General features: G+C 38.4%; 1 protein-coding gene across 1 annotated transcript in view; it reads right to left on the reverse strand.

Moving 5' to 3' along the window:
- The window catches only part of FGD6 (FYVE, RhoGEF and PH domain containing 6), a 62,617-nt gene that overhangs the window by 20,461 nt on the left and 20,541 nt on the right, over positions 1 to 21,615 (reverse strand). The window contains exons 3-9 of the mRNA XM_031057536.1: positions 20,677 to 20,824; positions 17,899 to 17,966; positions 17,776 to 17,806; positions 9,198 to 9,349; positions 8,297 to 8,453; positions 7,549 to 7,636; positions 2,019 to 2,069 (exon numbers count right to left, since the gene is read on the reverse strand). Coding sequence (XP_030913396.1) covers positions 2,019 to 2,069; positions 7,549 to 7,636; positions 8,297 to 8,453; positions 9,198 to 9,349; positions 17,776 to 17,806; positions 17,899 to 17,966; positions 20,677 to 20,824 — 695 coding nt within the window. The remainder of the gene's footprint in view (positions 1 to 2,018; positions 2,070 to 7,548; positions 7,637 to 8,296; positions 8,454 to 9,197; positions 9,350 to 17,775; positions 17,807 to 17,898; positions 17,967 to 20,676; positions 20,825 to 21,615) is intronic.

Consider the following 21,615-nt stretch of genomic DNA (forward strand, 5'->3'; position numbering starts at 1 on the left):
ATGAAACCATATAAGAAACTAAACAGACATGAACAAAAAGCTCCTCCTAAGCCAGTTGAAGGAGAATTTTTGTAAAAGATTGTCACAAACCAAGGCGATGCAAGCACAGAGTCAAACAGGGAAGATACAAAGCAAATATCAAGGATTTGATCAAAATTTAGGTTGAGATATAGATGTCATGGAACCAAGCAAGCCTGCTGAAATGTAGCTGGTGGTCTCTTTCTAGGTAATGCTGGAGCTGCTTCAGGCAAAACCCTCCCCAGCTCCCACCCACATGAAAGAAGAGGAAGGGAAATGTAGCTAAATTCACAAAGACAGGAATGAGCACCTGATTCTTTCTGTTATACTTTCCTTCATCTCTCTGTTACTATATATATATTAGAACCTTCAAATTTTATCTATTGACTTCAAGAAAGATTGAAGAATTTTAGAGAAAATTATAAAATTTGCTGGCTAGTGAAGGGAAAGTTCCAGGATCTCAGGACTATTTATACAGCCAAGACTAAATGAATCTAAACAACAACATAAAATAATCTATAGGGTCAACGTCCATAAACAAAGTGCTTTTTGGCAGGGAAGAGCATTCCACTTATACCACTTAGCTGAAGTAATGTATTCAAATTAAGGTCAGCAAGAAGAATTGTGTTATTTGGGTTTTTTTCCAAGAATACTAATCACAACCAAACCCAGTCTCCCTCTCCATTCCTACTCCCAGGCTCTGCATTGGAATTAAACAACTAAGCAAAGTTAGAAGTAAGACAAGCTTAATTATTACAAGAAAGATCTTGGTGACCAAAGATTAGATTTTCTTTACTTACCCAAATTCTAAGATGGACTACCAAATACGTCAAATATCAAATTAACACTCAGGCATTGTTCTAACTTAGCTTCAGCTTCTATCTTTGATATAAGAAGGAAGAGAAAAACACTATGAAAGATATAACTACAAAAACCAGAGAAGCTGGGGAAACCACAAAAAAGTGAAATATATATTTCGGTTGCTCTCTTTTCAAGTGGTCAGCTGTTTAACATGCAGTGCAAGTATTTTGTTGACAGCTATAAGAAGTGCAGGATGAACTTTTCTATCTCTTGAAGAGCCATAAGTTAAAACATCTTTGACTTGTATCTTCAACATACTCATATATGTCTAAATGTCTTAAGAAATATATTCACTCATATACTTCATGGTATTGTACCAGCAGACAAAGCAAACTTGGCTCAGTGCATTAAAGGTATTCATTTATTGCAGTTCAATCAACTACATCTGCACAACTCTTCTAAAGGCAATGGACTTGCACAAATGTGACAGGATCTCATGCAAATGAAATGGAAACATTGACTGGGAGCATTTTTGTACTGCTGAGGCACACTGAAGAAGGAAACAGCCTGAATGTGCAGTGCATTGATATGCTTGAATTAAACCACCTTCATCTTGCACCACTATGAAATGTGTGGTCCTGTTCTCTTCATCACCAATGACTTCTCATTTCCTCTGATCTCCTTTCTTCTCACATGCAGGCAAAAACCTGCATGAGTAACGTGTGTTTGTGCAGCTTCTGACAACTCAAACTGGAGAACTCCTCAGGTTAAATATTACCCATGGCAGCTCCTTAATCTTGCTCACTTCTGCCACATAGATGCTTTTCCTGGCACAAAGAGAGAGGAGGAGGCCACAAAGGCTCATAGCAGGAGAGAGCATGCTGCTTATTATGCTGCTTATGCTGCTTAAAGGTCTACAGATGCAAGGGACTGTCTCTTTCAATGGCAGTGCCTAAAATATCTGTTTAAACTGCCTGTGGAACTTCACTCTTATCTCTTGGTTTCAATTCAAGCGTGAGCTGATATGACTGCCAGCTCCAAACTTTTTTGAAACAAAAGCTTGCAATCTTTTAGTATCTCTGGTGAGAAACTTAGAACTAAATAGAAAACATTTCTATTACTGACTTAATATTGCATTTTGCATTTAAAATCTTGAAACATTGGTATATATGCTGTTATTTCTTTAAAGAGACATTTACCTTGAGTATCCCTATAGTCTGCAGATTCTTCTAAAAGATTCTTTAAATAATCTGTATAAAGAAAAAATAATATAGAGATAGTTTTGTTAAATAAATAAACAACACCAGAAAGTAGTAAGCCCCATCTTTTTCCTGGAAATCTGCTCTTCAGATCTACTACTTAATTGACAAAAATCTACTTTATCTTTTAAATCTGTCAAGGTAATAACAAAGTGAAAACTAGCATCTCCATAATGAAAGTATATCAGCAAAGAGATAGGTTACTGAAACAGTGGTCTTCTCCAGTGAAAAGTGATATATTGTATACATCATTCCAGAAGAAAACAAGCAAGTGAAAAATTAGTACATACTTGCAATCATTTACATTTAAGCTGATGTAAAAAACTTTTGAAGACTATAACTTTTTGTCTGAACACCAAAACTAGTTTCCAGGAGCTATTAAAAAAGTAGTCCACTACAGAAAATCTCAGGAAGATTAATATTTTTCAGTAATAAACACAATATACTTCCCTCAATGTTAAAATAGGCATTTTCAGTTTTCAATGACACTTGCAGTTCAACCACGAGATGGCACCCTCGATCCATTAAAGTCTTCGTAGCTTTAAAATTTATTTTACTTCACTAAAATTAACTCCAAATGTATGACTATACATGAAGACATCCCCCTCGAGTTTCCATTCCCTGGCTGAGTGTCTAGTTCATCAAAGTGCAATAATCTGTCAAAGATTAATATATATCCTCAGTAAAACATCAATCATGTACTCTGTAATCTTTGAACTTCTTAAAATGAAAAGAAACCAAACCAGAAACATTCCAAGAGATATACATTAGATTGATAAAATGAACAAATACTGATTTATAATTACCTTTTAAATGAAGTATTAATATTCTGGCAGATCTAATGAAAACTAATTACATGTAATGTAGTAAGCATTCAATTTTAGCTTCTCAGTTGTACAAGCTTCATGTAGGAGTGAAATAATTCAACTCCCATATGCCTGCCCTACCCAAATTCATTCTTTCATTCAAAAAGGATCAGGAGCCAATTGTTCCTGCCTTCATAAGATGTCTTGCTTCATGCATGCCCCTCAGAGACCATTCAGTGTATTGTAATCTTTTCCTTATGCACAAAATTAAAAGGGAATTATGAAACATGTTTCTGCAGTAGAATTGCTATGAAAAGTGAGAGAACTTGTCACAGTTAATGAAAGCTTTGAAGAAAACAGAACTACAGGAAGAGAAACATTTGGCACTGACATTTTATTGTTTGGCAGACACCTAAGGGAGGATCCAAGGGAGAAGCATGAAGAGCAGGTTGGGGTGCAGGAAGAGGAACCGGCTGGGAGGCAGGGAGGGAGCTCTGGGAAGCACAATTGCCTGGGCCATGGGAACACTCAGCTTTCTGCTCTCCTCAGAGTTCTGCTTGATCATTAGCGGGATTTGGTTAACATATGATCTTTTGAGACAAGTCTGACCTGGACCAAAACTTTGTCTGCTGTACTCCATCAATATTGCATCCTTCATGTCTCTCAAAATCTTGTGCTGTAGTAGCTACCACCCACTCCAATGCAGTATTTAGGTGGCCACATATTCCATTTTGTAAAAAGTTAATCTTGCTTCACCTTGGGCTGTTCTGGTAAGAGGCTCATATGAGGGAAAAAAAATTAACAGGAGGTATTTTGAAAGGAACTGGGAAGAGTTCACACCAGGTTTAATTTGGTTTAACCTGTCACAGATACAACACCAGGTGCCCTCTCCTGCCCTTCCTGTGGATGGGTGGTCTCTCAAGTTGGAGTTGTGCCAGAGCACTCTTTGGACTCCACCATTAAGCCAACAAATTAAAAGTTTCCAATTGCAACTTAACGTTCATTGGAGCCAGCACAAAAGACTCCAATGGGAATCTCCCAGTAGAAAAACTAAGTCCCTACAGCTCATACAGAAATAAGACTCCCAAACTCCACACTCACCTCTACAGGCTGGGAACAAGAGGTAAGGTGGGTATAATTTCCTCATCTGCAAATGTACAGCTGGCACTCTAAGACACTGTCCCTGGTACATGAAGGCACCAATTTAACATCCAAAGTAATTGCCGTGGAAACATAAAACCAGAGACCCAAGATGGGAACTAATTATTTCTTGGCATATTCATGCTTTATAACATGTTTCCCAAAACACCACCACTCAAATCCATTTTTGGATGGGTATTTTCTAGCATTTTAATTTAAATAATCAGTGAATAGAAGAGGTAAAATCAAGATTTTTAACATAACTGCATTCATTTAAAATTATGTATTTAAAACCAAAGGCAGCCTTTGTCTTGCAAAACTGCAGCAGCCAATAAAACAACTGTAAAATCCTGAAAGTGATAAATAGGTAATTTTCATCTTAGTACTCTCTTTATCTGGTAAGTGGACCTCAGTTTACAGCTAAAACTCAGCTTCAGAGAAGCATCAGAACAGATATTTTTAGTCTCTTCTGTGAATACACACTGGAAATTCTGTGCTTACAACAGCCTTCTGGAGGTACTGCCATAAACTATACAGACAAGCTGATTTCACAGACATGAAAAATGTTGCAGTAAAATTTTTGCAAAAGTATTCCTACATGAAATAAATACAGAAGTCAGATATTAGGGTGAAATGGCATCTAATGTCTTTGCAAAAAAAAAAAAAAAAATCCCCTCTTAAATGAGCTTTCGTTGTTCAGACTAGAATGACCTTAATCATCCCTTCAGAAATCCTTAGTTCTGCTGGATACCCCAAAGAACAGCAAAAATAAACATAAAAGCACACTAGTACTGTTTTTGTGATGAAAATTTCTGTATGCCTACTTCTACCTGACAGCAGCCCTCAATTCTCTCTTCCCACTTGCTGGGGGAAGTGGCTATCACTTCTTCTGCTTAAAATTATCTTCTGCGTCATTAACTACTTTTTGTCTTGGGCTGTCTAATGTAATTAATTTAAACTCAAAGCAATTGTTCCACAACATGTAATTGGCCTTGAGTCTGACAACTCTATTTCCAACCTGCAAAGCTGCAGAGTGCAAAAAGGCTAATTTTTCATCCCACTCAGCTGCCCCTCACTATAACCCAGTCAAAGATAATAAGACACTCTCTGCCAGCCTTATGCTGTGAAAAAGAGGAGAGAGGCCTATCCTATGACAATCAAGAGCCTGTTCATATTGCACAGTCTCAAGTAATCTACTCAAATTAGAGGTTTTTGGGAGAAAGGATCACCTCTTTAATTTCTCTCAGAAGTCAGAGGCCTCTGATTAGCCTCCCCCATAAGGCATCTAATATTTACTGTACAGCATTCAGGGCCACTATGTGAAGACGTGGAAGTCCACTTACTGGACTGGAGAAGCTGTATAATTAAGCAGAAACAGTGCTAAACTGTTCATCTTCTTGGTTTATTTATAAGTCCACCTGCTCCTGCTTTTGTTAGCACAAAAGTAACTCCACTTCAAAGCACCGCAACAATCTTGTGATGTGACCGAGTAGCAGCAGGTTACCAGTACAAAGCTGTCCCACTGACACAGAACATCTAAATAGGAAGAAATCCCTGCTGACTCAGGCCTGACAGCTTCATTTCCTGGATTATTTTCATTCTGCTGCTCTTGCCCTCCTCCCCACAGATCTCCCCCCACCTCCAGCCTAGGCAGCTGCTCCATCGCTACATCTCACCCACTGCAACAAAAGATACAAATGTTTTGCATGTCCTCCAGATGTTCATAGAGCACAAGCTTATACAGGCATTGCCTACTATTACACAGAGCTGTTGGAAGGTAACTAAGCAGATGGGTCATCCACAGAGACATGGAAGAGTCAAAACTCAAGGGCAACATACATGCACAAAAGACTGAACAGGCTGAAAATTAAACAGATCCAAAACATCACTCTCCAGCTCCAGCATAATTAAATTCTTGGCCTGATCTCTTTTATTGTTCCCACAGAACAAGAGAAAATTATGTTTCTAAATTTGCCACCAGCATGGCAATCCCATTCCTTTCAGCAGTATTTGCAGGTGTATTTAAAGCTGAGCAGCCACAGTAAGGTCTGCAGACTGGGGACCCCCACAATAACCCCCATCAGCACAGGATGAGACTTTTTTCAGGTCAAAAACATTCTGTCCCAGCCACAATGACAGCTCATCACCACGAGGAATTCCCCTTCAACATCTGAGCTTTGTTGCAGTGCCATCCATCACTCTGCTGTGTATATTGACAATGGCATTTGCTCCATCCTGATCCTCTATTCAACTAAACTCCATTTCAATTAAAACCCTTCAACTTACCCGAGGCTCCATTGATTTTGAAGTGTGTAACAAACTATACCATGCCCTAAGTGAGTATCCTTTTAAAATAAAGCAAGTCCCCAAATGCCTTTTATGGGTTGATTTCATCAATTAAGTATCATTAAGGTTTTTCCCTATAAAGTATTCCATTTAATAAGAATTCTCCCCCTTTTTTCAACACCTTGAGTTTAATGAGATTATTAAAATGAAAAAATCAGTGTTGATAACTTGGAAACTGCTCTATAACATTTAAGTCTGAATCTGCCACAGCATCACTAGTCTAAGTACTGCTGGGGAAATGCCAATGAGTTGCTACAGAGCCAAAAAAAAAGGTCACGGAGCATTTTATTTTGCAGTTACTACATAAACAGAGGTTATTTTTAAATTGCTCATCAAGAAGCAATGGCTCTCAAAAACAATGCCTTAAGTATTTCCAAATCCTTACAGGAGCCATCCCCCTCTTACAACAAACACATCTCAAAATACTTCACAAAGGAGGCCTCTGTCAGTGCCCTCCCTTTACAGACAGAAAGCCCCACTGCATCATGGAGATCACTTGCTCAAGGCCACCCAAACACGCCAGTGCCAGAGCAGAGTACAGAGCCCAGATTTCCTAGCTAGAAATCAGCTCCTCAGCTGGCTCTGGTAGCAAGTCTTAAGCACTTACCACTGTGCACTAAAAACATGTGTTTTGTCTTTAAAGGAGAATGGATTTTACAGACAAAATACCTGAGTGGGGAAGAAATGGAGAAGCTACTTACAAAAGTTCACAGTTGCATAGATATCTTTCTTCTCCTTGCTCCAATTTTTCATACAGCCTTTTTCATTTGTTAAACCCCCATCACCCCAAAAAACCAAAAATGCAAAACCCAAAGCAGGACAGGAGCATTCCAACCCTTTGGGGAAGTTACAGGCCTCTATTATCACAGATTCAAGCAAAACCATGACAGGTTTAATGTTTTCTATGTACTGTTGAATCTACCATCAGAACACACCACAGTGCTGTAAACATTAGGACTTAGCTTGTGTATCTTACCACAATCAATATTAGCAAGAAAAGCCTCTAAACCCACACCACATTTTAAAAAGAGCTTCACAAACTGTGACATGTTTTAGAAAAGCCTCACATATGTGAAGTCAGACAAACACACTTTACAGAGGGATACAACTGTCTGAAAACAGGTGTTCTGGGGCATGTGAAGACTGGTTTCTGAAGCCTGCAAAGAGCTTGACTGTACCTGTCAACAGAAGCCTGTACTGGGGAATCCTCTGAACTGGCTTGAGCAGATAGTGCTTGAGGGCCAGACTAGCACAGCGGGGGCTCATCTGAAAGAAACACCCAAAATAAATAACAATTCCACAGCAGTCAAAGGCTCCAGTAAAAGAAAACATGCCTCCAAACAACTACTGATTATACTGGATAAGCTTTTTACCTTTGAAAAGTGACACTGCCACAGTGTTAAGCACCACACTACAGAGCAAGCATTTCCATGTGGAAGACTGCATGCAGAGTTACCCAAGCATGAAAGACACTAGTAAGCACTCATATTCTGTAGATTCAGAACAGGTGCTTTGACCTAGGAGGAAGAGAGGTGAAGCTTCCCAGAAATAAAGGAAACAGGATAGCAAGGGCAAGATGCTCCTTTGTGATCGCTGTCAGTGTCCATTAGGCAAAAGGGCAGAGAAGACAGGAGTGCTCACTGCAGGAGTTTTAATTAATCCACACCTCTAAAGACAACACAGAATTAAAAGATCCATGCTTCAAAAATTCTAATTATCTTGAGTTTGCATTCAAAAAAATCTGAATCGGCAACATTGCAGAATTAAAAAGGCCTCTTGTCTTCTTCCTGTCTTAAGCCTAGACTGCAGAAAAAAACCCCATCACCAAAACACAAACAAATTAAGGACAGTTTCTAAAGCCCAGTGAAGGATCACAACTGCTAAAAAGGCACAAAACAGGTTATACCTTAAAAAAGAATACAATACCTCGAAGTCTTTGACTACTGATGCAAATCCTGCATTCTTCCTACACTGTTCATCTAATAATGCAACATTTTTATCAAATTCTTTGATGTAAGTTGAATACATCTTTAGGTAGGGACCCTTTTTAACAAATATATCAGCAATTCTTTGATGCTCAAGCCTAGAAACAACAACAACAAAAAAGATGCAATTAGAGCTAAAAATAGCATACATCTTAACCCTACAGCAAAACATCTCTCTTTCACAGTAAGATGAGCTAGTTCATGCTCTGAACAAAAAGCTTCGAGCAGATAGATACCCATCTCAGTTGCTATTCTGAAACACCTTACTAGGCACACATCAACACACTAGTGTTAGATGACAACCACTTCATATACAGTCTTCTAAAAATGGTTTTGAACTGTTTGAACACTAGCTCAAGGTGAGCAAAGTCCTTACCCATTGCAGTGCCTGTGTCAGTGGGTTTTGTACAGCTCCACCCACCAGTGGTAACTGAGAACGATCTTCAAAGGGATTGTGGCTGTCAATCAGTGCGGTGCCTGATAAGTAGATCTAAACTACCTCTAAAATGCAAACCAGTCTTCAGAACAGCCTGCTTTTTCCCTAATGAAATCAGTGCACTTATCATGAAGGGGCCAGAAATTTCAATTCAAAATCAAATTTCAAATAAAAACTGTGATTGCTACAAAAATGTATTGGCATGCCTTCTGGACCTTTTGGGATGCATCTAAATGGAACAAAAGCACATCTAAATGAAAAATAATCTCCTATACTTTCAAAGTGCATTCTGACATTTAGGAAGGTACACGAAACACAAACAAGAGTCAAACCATAATCACAGTCACATAAGCCCCTCAGATAAATTTCAACATCAAAGGAGTGCAATCCCTTTATTGATAGTCACCAGTGAGATAATCGCTCCTCCAATTCCCTCAGGAGGTCCCGATTGAGTTCGTAGAGCTGAGGTAGGTAGTAGAGGATCTGGTTCAGGATTCTGTCCTCAATCACTGGCTTCCCAAGCTGCCTGGAGGCATGAGCCACAGCATCCCTGAAATCCTGCCAAGTACAAAGCACACAGAAACCCCCCCTTGCCATGAGTGAACAGCCTTCAAAGCACCAACACTGAGTGTGCAAAGGAGTTCTCATCACAGACATTCCAGGCACTGCTCCCTGTCACCTAAGGCAAGGCAGGTACCATCTGGGTTGTTTTTCTGCGGCTTCCATTCACTCCCCTGGGACTACCTTAATCCTTTTGGTTTGACACTGGAACTTTACTTTCTTGGTCCTGTACGCATAATATAGAAGTTGTTCCATATTTTTACAACAAGCCCTTAAGAAATGTGTTAGCATTACTTTTGAGGACACTAAGGTGGGCTAAACAAGGCTTGTACCTGCAAGGTTACTGTCAGCCTAGAGTGCCTTCTGGCAAATATGTAAGTCAAAAAATAAAACTTTTATATCAGCTAATACAATCATAGTATCTTACTTTAAAACCATCCTAGTGTTCATAACTCATCTATGAATGCCATTTTAGAGGGCAAAAACTAGGGTCAAAAAAATGCTGCTACTATATGTAGCAGCTCTTCTATATACAAGGAAATTAACATCTAATGAAAAGATACCATAACAACATGGGAATCACAAGATTTCAAATGCTGGCAATGATCAAAGCCAACACTGACTAGTACCTTTGAGACATTTACAAGGGAGGAGGAGCATCCTACTTACTCTTGAAGGATCTTACAGCATTTTTATGCTATAACCAGCTCCCAATAGGACACAGCTGAGGCTCATTGGTCCTCATTAAACTATTTAAAATTAAAATCTTGATCCCACACAAATGAGCATTGCCAAGATTGAAACTCAGTATCCATTATTCAGGGTATATTTCCTATTCACAAGCAAACAAATCTTTCAAAAAGTTCAGCAATCTAGCATTTCTCTTCAAAAAACAACACTGTCTTAATTGACAAAAAAAGAAAATATAAATTACGTAGTGTTACATATTACTGTGTCTCACTTAAATTTGGGCAAGAAGAGAATTAAACAGCTCTTCTGGAGTTTGTGGTTAGTGAAATCTAGTATCACATGCATGATCTGCAGGTATCTTGAAAAAAGGAAGCAACAAAATGTTCTAAGCACAGTAATAAGTTATATTTTAAATGTGCATGGGGTCCATGCCTGTCTTTGGAAACCTGTAGGTTCCTCAGGTTGAGGAAAAAAAGAAATTATCCCCCTTTTCCCCCTCCCTAGGTCTACCACTGCAGCTCTTATTAGCTATCCCATCAGTCCAGCATCTGGCACTATTTAGGGTCTCTCAAACTGAAGCCTCAACTTTCCCCTGCTCTCCCTGTGCATTACGTCAGCTCTGGCAACGTGAGCTCCAGACACGCTTTCTTGCTTTCTGACCCTATGGGTCACAAAGGCTGTGACTGGGCACTTCTGACAAGAAACTGAAACGAGATACAGGGCACTGCCTGTAACTGGGGAAGGCTGAGAACTAAATGCAAGGGAGTTAAAAAACAGATGGCGTTATTCATATGGAAATGTTCTGGTCTACATCCTCTGTGCAGACTAGTGACACATAGGTTAACTACCAGCTGCATCTTATAGGTTTTTCTGACCCTGGGGAACTGCTTAACACTGAGATGATACATGGAATTACAATGGCAAAAGCTCAAATGAGGCATTCTGGAGAGCTTCATGCAAAATGCATCATCATATTATGATAATATTCTTCCCCCACCCCCAACTGTATGCACACACAATGTACTGTATGTATTTTGCCATAGGATGAGATGAGAATTTTGTTTGAATGTCATAAGGCAACTTGCACTTTTTTGATGAAAAGCAAAGCAGCTTTGTCTGTACTGTAATCAACAACCCAGGCTTTTCCCTAACCAAACAACAAAAGGAGAGCAGGCAGCCAGGTTTAGGCACCACTAGATAACACAGGAACGTCAGCTGTAGTTAAGAGCATTTCTTTAACTTCCAGATACAGCATTCAAAGAGTCTGCAGGGCGTTTTCCAAATACAGATTGGGTTTTCAACTAGCTTGACCCAAAGTCCATCAGCTTCATTATGGTTTATAGATTATGCCATTAAAGGCTCTATCATTGAAACAGCCATCCAAAATTTTACTTCATCACACCCTATATCCCTTTCCACAACTAAGTAAACTGAGGAAATGCTGCAGAGAGGAAATACAGGGAAATAAGATAATGTGAACCTTTCAAATTTTGAAAGCCTGCAAAACAACAAGAGATAAATTTCAACGCTCTTTTTAAATATTTTTTAAAATTATCTTCATTACTGACTATGCATTTGTCACTGTAATCATATTAAGATTTATTTTTAACCTGGCAGTGGGTGTGAAGTAACTGTCATGCCAAGTTCATCTTGAGATAAACTCAAGAGCTGAATGCAGAGAGCACATGCCTGGGGATCGGGGGTGGGAAAAGAAAAACAAATGTAACAAGGCTGGAATTATCAGTGTTTACACTTGAAGGTACTGGCCTTCTGAGAAAGTAATTTCATATGCAAAAGGACAAAACATAGATCAGGTCTGTTTTAATTACCAGATATAAAATAGCTAATTTACAAACTAAACCCTGAAATTTCACCCCCAAGGAGTGGAAAGTATTCAGATGACAACTTTTAGTGCAAGTAGGTGAATGACTTAGAAATTAGAAACTGCAGTAAAAGTTATTTAAAGTACCAGCACCTAGCTCCCTCTAAATCTCAATCAGTTCACTGCTAAATAAAAGCAGAATTGCTCTTGCAAATAATATATACATTGCTCTGATATCTGTACATGCCTGCATGACGTGATTTATATTACAAACATATTTAGCATGCTGTCCTATATAAAACTGCTGAAGAACACTGCTTTCATCAGCCTGTTCAAAGGCAATCACCTAGGTTGTCCTAGAAATTATTCTGTTTGAAGCAATGAAGCAATCCATTACAAGTGAATGTTAAAGACAGATTTTCTAATTAAAAATGTATCTTTCAAACACTGAAATCTTACTCATCAAAAAAAAGAAAAAAGAAAAAAGAAAAAAACAAATCCAAAAACCAACTTGCCATGCTTTGGAATTAATGTGCTTATTTCACTGAAAAACATTTGCAACTCTAGACATGGTTCATATGCTGCATGACAAAACCCAAAATATTATGCTAGTTATAATGAATCACCCCAGCTTCTTACCAGGATTTTTTTTCCTTTCAGAAGTAGGGAGGCTACTGTACATTTTCTGAAACGCTTGTTTACAGTTTCTAGTTTTACACTATATTCTGGTCCAATAATAATCTTCTGATATCACTTTTTACTGATTAGGTAAAGGTAATTGTTTTCACACAGCCCCTTCAAGAGGACAGCACACATTGGCATCCTTGGAAAGAACCTTCTTTCCAAACCAGAAACAGTTCTAGTCTATGCTAGGCTAAGACAGCCTCCCACTGGGTACTTATCCACATGAAAATCTAGTCTAAGCATATTAAAGGCTTCTAAACACATACTGTTGCTGAATTGTTGTCTGATAAAACACCTCCAACTTGAAAATGTGTAGGAAATTCTATTTATCCTGTTAGTATACACTCCCCTTATAGCTGTGGAGTTTTTAAACAATATTTGAGGAGGTTACCATCATCACTGCTTTTATTTCCTCACACCACTCCTTCAATCCAACTTCCTTAAACAACAAAAAGGCTGTGATATCTGATAATTCTGATCCTGTTCTGAATCATCTGCAATCAGCCCAGGCACTTCCCCTCTGCAAAGGCCCTGACTCACAACCCCTCAGTTCTTCCCATCAGAGGATTCCCAGCAGTGATCTGCCTGTGTCAGCCTAAGGAGCAAAGGACAATTTTAGCTGTAAATCAAAAGAGGTACTGAGCAGACTAAAACCTTGCTCAGCTGCTGACTGGGTCAAGTGCACCTTAGGTACCTAACAGTTGAATGAAAATAATTTCAAATGGGTGAAATTAAAACTTCTTGCCAATTTAACAAGAGAAAGTATTACATAGTCACATATTCTATTCCTCACGCTTCAAACAATATTCATCTTAGATCTGTTCTCCCAGAACATACCATCAGCCAAAAAAAAAAAAGAACACTGAAGAACAACTCTCCTAGCTAAATACACCTGCAGATAGCTCAAAGATCAGTTTAATTTAAGGAAAAAAAGCAGGTTTGCACTTGGGTGCTTTTCAAGGAATACACACACATACAGACATCCTACGGTGAAGCAGGAGGGAAGAGGAGGAAGTTTCACAACAACCAGGCTGCTAGATGTGACAAACTGTAAACATGACTGCTTAGCAATACAGCTACAGAAGTTTTCACAAATAGACTATTTAAAATATAAATAGGCACTCCTAGCTGGAGTCAGACTATTAGCCATAAACTGCTAAGTTAAACTACAGCAGCTATAGTTAATCAAGACTATGACTCAGTGTGGATCATATTTTTCAAACATATGCCATTACTTTTGGAAAACTGACACACAATTCCACACCTTTTGTCTCAGGTAATAAAATAATCTATGAGCCCTTAACACAACAATGGATTTGATTTTTTTACAATAAACAATGATTTGACTGCGGCATATTCCCAGAATGCTATTTCAGGCAATGGGCTGGGTAGTAGAACAACACTTCATTCTAAACTAAAATTATTTTGTTAGTCTTCTTAGTAAGAGGACTACAGTTCCAACTCGTTGTCAAGTGTCTTAGCAGTTCTAAAGTACTTCAGAGACCAAACATTTATCAATATATTCACCTCAGACTGGTCAAATATTGAAATTTTGCAGATGGAGGAAAAGGAGTTGGATGTTCAGAGAATTTTTCATGGTGAAACAGTACATCAGTTGTAAGCCAGGACCCAAAGTCAGAACTTTGTTCCAAAGGCCATAGCTATTTTATTTTCCACTACATTCTTTTTCCAAATCTACCATGAATTATTTTTCATAATGCTTGGCTACAACAGACATCAGTTTATATCTATCTATCTATCTATCTATCTATCTATCTATCTATCTATCTATCTATCTATCTATCTATCTATCTATCTATCAGTATATAAAACTATATGCCATTTTTATATACAGAATTTTGCCATTTTCTTCTGAAAAATTGTAACATTAAACCAGAATTTTTCACTCGTGTCTCTGGAAGGACACACAATAGAAAACTATGCTTGACCTCTTATCTGCCTTCTGCAATAAGAAGTTGATCTTGTGGCTGCAGAAATGCTAAGAGGTGCCTGCTGGCAAGCTCCTACTTGGTCTCAGAGTCCAAATATGGATAGAACAGGGGTCTAAGTCAGAAGCACAGATTTAAAGACTCAGGCAAAAGCCCACAGGCTTTTACTCCTGTAAGGAGTAATCTCAAAAAACCAAGTTCTTCTGCTGGACCAGAAAGCCTTGCTGCTTATACCAAAGCAGCAGGGACGAAACAGAATCAAAAAGAGTGGAAAAACAAAAAGAGTGGAGGGTTTTGGCAAAAGAATAAAATTCAGAACAAAAATGTACCAAAAAAAAATGACAACAAATAGCCAGACAGCTTACCCTCACAGTACCAGGAAGCTGCTGAGGAGGTCCTCTCACTCATGCAGAGCAAATCATCTCCAAAGAATCCCACAATAAAGAAGTACAAAGGGCACCAATCCTGCCTTACTCCTTTTGCCAGGAACACTGGGTGTTTTTTAGGCACAGAGCAACTCAGAGAGAAGTGATAAGCTTGTTTCTCTTATGTCACTTGTGTTTTACACCCAGCTCACTGTTTCTTTTTTCTGCAAGCGTCCTTAGCAAAAAATAGCACTTCTCCCATATTGTCAACCCTGGTTCACTCTCAGGAGGCAATGCATGAACCATCTCAAAAATGTGCATACAGAAGAGCTAGTTTGATTTAAACTCCTTTGTTTCCAGAATTTTCTAAAAGCATTTTACTGGAATCTCACCCTAAAAGAGCACTAACACAGTAACAGAAATATAGAAAATTCAAGATTACAGCTAATGTTTGATTACATCCTCAAGCAACCCCAATTGCTGGGTCTGTTTGAGATTGTGTGCTGTGTGCAAAGCCATGTGAGTCCCTTATCTCTGTTATGACCATCTTGTTTAGTATTTACAGAAGTATCACCAAGTGTTTATAATTTTGCAGTGTGTCTTCAACAGAAGCAGTCAGATGTACTTGTAGTGTGCCACAGGGTCCACATAGGCTGGCACTCTGGTATCTTGGAAGAGTTGCTCCACCTAACTTGACTTTGTCAACATAGAAAAAAATGCTAAAAAATTTCAGTGGTACTTGTAACTAGTTTGCATCACATTCCTACCTCCTCAACTGCTTTAGATTCCACTTCAAAGGCTCTAAGATGAAGCAAATTAAAAAGCTTTTCCTTACATCAACAGTCCTTTTCCTTGGTGCCATGTGATGCATTTAGCTGACATTGGTAAAATATACTGAAGAGAGTATTTTTCATTTTAGATCATTGCTAATGGAATTAGTCACTAAATTTCAAGTGGAAAACCACTAATGGATGGCTCAGAAGGTGCAATGGAGCATCCCTCAATAAGCCAAATGTTTACTATGGGTAAAAGAGCCCAGTCTGGGGAGAATCTAAGTTCTAATTCAGAAATTTGTCAGAGGTTGCTTGACTGGCTGTTAGCAAGCCAAAGTGGTCAGAGCACATGAAATCAAAAGGATAATTTTATCAACATTAAAATATTATCCATATATTATTAAATCAACTGATTTAATCATATGTGTGAAAAACAAATCCTCAGGCATACCCCACTGTGGAAACAAAAAACTGCGTGTCTGCAACCTTACTCACCTATGGCAGTTCTTATTTAATGAAGAATGCACACACACAGAGCCTCAAAACCAGTGCCCTCTCTGACAAAAACACCCACCAAGGTTCCTGCTGCAGCTAAGGACAAGTTAAGGACAAAGTATTTCCTAAACTCCTAGCCTAGCATCCTCCCTGTTAGACCAGGCTGAATACATGCTGATTGTCATTGCTAGCCAACAAAAACATTTCTAATAGTTTTTATTTGGCAGCTAGAAACTAGCAGACTGTCATGAATAGAGTTGCAAATTATCCATTAAAAGAAAAGCAAAACACATCCCACACCACTGCACATCTTCACTGTGGGGACAGCTTTAAGTTTATCCCAGAAACTTCCTAAGCTCTCTACTCTTCCCTTTTTCACATTGTTCTTCTACTTGCCTGCATCCTCCTTACCAACAGCTTTCTTCCAGTACTGCACATATTACCTAAAAATCCGGTACACTGAAAAGCAAAGATACCTTTAACAAATAAGTCAAATGTCTGAAAAATATGACAATTTAAAATTACACAGCTTAAAACTTGCCTAGGACAACTCTCTTTCTTTTGTCAGTATTTAAGATTAAGTTCAGTATTAGAAACCATGTTGAATATAAATTATATATCGGCTTCAACTGACTGAGCCAGCTCATAAAAACCAAGCTTGAACAGAATCAGAAAAACAGTTACTAGGAGGAAAGCTAAGAGGAATCAGCAAAAGATGCGGTGAGCTTTTTGTTCCCTGAAAAAAATCTCTGTATTACAGGACTGTATACAGCCATCTATAAGAGCCTTTGTTCCCAGTTTCACAGAACATGCTTCTCAAGGGACTGAGACAGACCAATGCATCTGTTTGCAATATAACCACTTCTATTGCCCAAGGAAAAAAACCACTATGTTTGCACTTAACAGAATGACAAAATGGTACACACATATATAATTTCAAACTTGACAGAAAACACGCAAAATAGAGAGAGAGAAAGAAAAATTCTTCATTAATTTTTTATTATCACCTTCAGCACAGCATGTTTTACAGACGACTGATCTGCACAAACACACATGAAATACTTAACCCTGGCTGTGTACAGCACATTCCAGGTACTACAATCACAGGTTTTATCAGAAAGTAAATGTCTGTCAAGGAACTGCAGCCTCACAAAAATACACTGTCATGGTGATGGATGCACTATTAGAGCCATTAGCTATTAATTGGATTACTTCAAGAATGTACCATTTTAATATACCAGTTCTAAAATAAATTGTTCCTGCTCCCCTCCACTATTTAAGGAGTTATTCTAACCAAAATCTTTATTTTTGGTGTTATGTACATATTTATAAGCCAGTACAAGCTGGCTTATAAATATGATTCTGATTAACATAAATTGACATATATTAAATTTTCAGTATTCAATACCCACATTCAGTTGGAAACTGCATAAATTATTAAGGAGATCCAGAAGGAACCACCAAAATATTCATCCATTATGTAAAATATGAAACATTAAAGTACAGCTTAATTAGATTAATTTTTATATTTTGAATATGTAGATGCAGCAGAAAAAAGGCACAGTCACTACCATAAAGCCTAAACATAAAACTTTAATAGATTAAACAAATAGAAGAGGAAACTGCTTTTTTTTTGAGTACTTACAATGTGTAAGAGCTTTAGCACATCCACAAACCTATCAGAAAAGCAAGAAAAAGCAAACAGTTACATTTTAATTGCCCAATGAAAATAGATTGAGTAGTTATTAAGTATAGCATTGACACTTACACCTTCTCTGAGCTCATGATCTCCTTGGCAATGTGGTAAACCTTTGTTTTCTTTCCAGCTGCCTTACCCTGCAAATAAAATTACATGTTACACTATGCACCTACTAAAATTGTCATAAAGATAATTTCCAGCTATTAGTTCCTTAAATTCAATGTAACTATTTGATAGTTACTTCTAAGAAAAATACTTCATACTTCTTTGAAATCTCTTGGCTTTGACACCTTCTGGTTTTTCAGGATCTGTGAGAAAATCAGTTTAGCTTGTATCTGGAAACAACAGTATTAGCTAGGAGCAGCCTTTCAGCCTTTTCTTTTAATTATTACAGGAAGCACTGAAGCCTGTAATGAATGAAGTTCTAGCAAACAACAATTAGTGGTTTAGCAAAACTACTAAACTACAGGTAGTATTTCTATCTTACTTGATTCTTTGCTTCTCATTAATACAGCAATGGTAATATTGCAGCGAACTCAAATGTGTTTCAGGAACATTTTAAAAGACATACACATTTTCTTTAGTGAAAAACATGATGGCAGGAGAAAAAAAAAACATTAAAAAAATCACATTTAAGAAAATAGCCAGTTTCTGACAATATACTAATGGAGCTGCTGGAATACAGAGCAACATTCCAAAGATGCAGATATGTGAGCCTTGTCATTTGCCTGAAACATTGTGGAGATGATTTTGGGTCTCACATGCACATTTGGCTTCCAAAAAACCAGTGGCCCAGTCCAACCTCAGACAGAGGTAATAGGTATAACAAAGCAAACGGGGCAGGCACTGGGATGCAAACGTGTCTGCTACACAGTGTAACTTCCATGCAGGATTTCCCTCAGATGGAACACCTTTCTCCAAAACAGCTCTCATGGTTTGCCATATGCTTGGCTGCTGCCAGCTGTCAGCACGTCTATTGCACATTCAGGCTTTCATTTTAATGGGCTGCAAAGAAAGAGAGGATGAGGAGCCCTAAAACACCCACAGGATACACTCAAGTGAGATGGAAGTCCTGGGAAGGCTGTATTGAGTGTGGTAGTACAATATGGGCACTGAACTGTTTATTTAGAATATCAGGTATCAGTGGCATTTTATCCACAAAACTTTGGTTCATAAGCACTTACGTTACAAGATTTCTCTAAAGATTTAGCTCTTCTCAAAACCTGTAAGTTAGTCTCAAGTGCTGGAAAATAAACCATGGAAGAGATAGTACTCATAGGTTGGTTTTAATGCTATTGTCGCACTCAAAATAAAAACCAAAATCTACTTTAATTTTTTTCATTGGAATTTAAATGACAGCATGTTTAATTACTGAATTAAAATTAATTTCTAAATTAAATAATTCTGTATAACACCAGATATGTGCAAAATACATTATTTATTTTATATACTACAGACATCTGCACACAGATCTGGAATTTTTCTTATGAAATTAAACTTATTTCCAAAGAACACTGAGATCTATCCAGTGTGAGTCAATCACATTCAGGCAAGATTGTAACACCTATTCTCAGGCCACCGTGCTTATATAGAAAGCACAGCTGACACACTCCCTGCAAGACTGAATTCACAAGTAAGGCAATTATGCAGAGCAAGGTATCTGCCATCACTGTAAATGTGTCAGTTGCAAATTAGATGAAAATTAGTATTTTGAGAACAAGATGCTACCGCTAAACAATTACAAAATGAAATATCACAACCCCATTTGAAAGACTTTTCACATACCAGCTGGTGCTGAAAGGGCCACTTTTCATTTGCTCAGACAAAGATACTCTGGCTCTGAGAATCTCTAATGGGGGAACCAAAGGGATACAAATAAGGCTCTCCGGCACAACACTGGAAAGAGGCTCTGTAAGTCCCCTAACAGATATAAAGCATCAAACCAGCCAGATGCTTGCAGTAAGGAAAAGTGAAACAAGCCCAGTTGATGGGGGATGCAGAGACTGCTTCATTCTCCTCTGCAGCTGCTCTCGCTGTGAGAAGTTGGTTGTTAATTCCCAGCTGCCGGCTGCACGTGCCGCAGGCAGCTGAAGCAAGCGGCAGCAGATGCCTCACAGCAAGCGCTGAATTACTCCATAAAACCTGCCTGAGAACCCTCCTAATGGGGACACTTTCCCGTAAAACTCCCTTGTGAAAGGCTGAGGGCATTTGTAGAGGCATGCAAGGTAAGTTAGCTTCCATACAGGTAAAGTCTTGTTTGGTTTCACAGGAACAAGCTTTTCCCTAGACTCCTTCCCTTTCCCAATTTTTTCCTCTCATTTGGTTTAACAACATTCAGGCCCAACATGCCAAGTTTTCTCTTCCAGCACTAAAAAGTTTCATTGGGTTTTTCTGTTTCTCTTGTTGGGGCTTTGTTTTTGTTTTGTTTTTGTTTTAAATTATTTTTAAAGAAAGGAAGCAGATATAACTACTATCAAAGGAAACAGCTGCTGGGACTGGTGCTGAGGAGAGGGACTGGTCTATGGGCAGGCTGGTTTCAGGGCGTCCAGGGCTGAGAAGTAAGAACATGGGTACCCCCAGAGGGAGGGACAGGACCCTCATAACTTCATTTCATTCAGAGTAGTTAACACTGTCCTCCTGCTCCTCATTTGAAGAAGAAATAAAAATAAAATAAGGAAAATCACTCCAAGCTGGCACTCACAGAAGGTAACAGAAGGTAACAGAAGTGCAGACCTCGATCTCAACAGGCAACAGGTGGTTTACATTTGAAAATATTCCAACATGTTACAACTAATGAAATACTGCAAGAGCGAGGAATACCTTCAGAAGATAAAGATAAAAAGATACCTGTTTATCTTCTTGAAGATCAGTCTCCCCCTTACTGGAATCAGAATTTGTGTCATCATCTTCATCAGAACTGTTCATGATATCTTCTTCATCTGACTGAAGATCTCCCATTACCACATTGGGATGATCATGGTGTTCTTCTAAGGACCTAGTATTAAAATATAAACATCGTACTTCATTTATGTAAAGAGCTTTCTGTTTCACCCCACAATAAATTATCTACTTGGTATCAGACACTCTGAAAACAGTAGTGGGTAGTCTGAAGATTATAGCAGTTGGAGGCTTTTCCACAGTGGACTCACAACTCTGCAACATTTTATATATGCTGGCATTGATACTATGTTCATTGACAGCAAGGAAAAGCCACAGTACCTTTGGAGTATTTATACTATTCATGTCCATCAGACTTTGCCTAACAACAAAGTCTGATAAATCTATCCCCTTATTGCTACATGCACGTATAGAGCAATATTTGTACTGTGTGCAGGATAAAGAGATCATAGCCATTTTGCTATCCTCTATCTCCCAGCAGCAGGTCTTGTTCCAGATATGGTACTCACACTGGAGCTTTCTTTGTGAAATTCTAGATGCATGTATACATACAGGCCTGTTTCTCAATGCATATGCTAAACAACTGCATCAGTGACAGCAATATCATAACCATTCTGTCCAACAACTCTTCTTAAAATCAGGAAACCAGAATCTTCTGCAATTAAGAACACCCATCCCCCAAAACCAGACACCTTTTGGAGAGCTGTCAAAGCTGTACAACAATCTTGTTCTGCTGCTGTACAATCATTGTAGAGGTCTCTTTTTATTAGCTTCAGCCATGTTTGCAATACAGGAACTGCATGAGACAGGCACACAATCTCCTTCCTCTAACTAGCCTTGACAACTTCAGTAGAGATTTAAGAAATGCAATTCTAGAAGAAAAAATAA

This window comes from Geospiza fortis, unplaced genomic scaffold (genome assembly GCF_000277835.1).
Source record: "Geospiza fortis unplaced genomic scaffold, GeoFor_1.0 scaffold186, whole genome shotgun sequence".
Lineage (NCBI taxonomy): Eukaryota > Metazoa > Chordata > Aves > Passeriformes > Thraupidae > Geospiza > Geospiza fortis.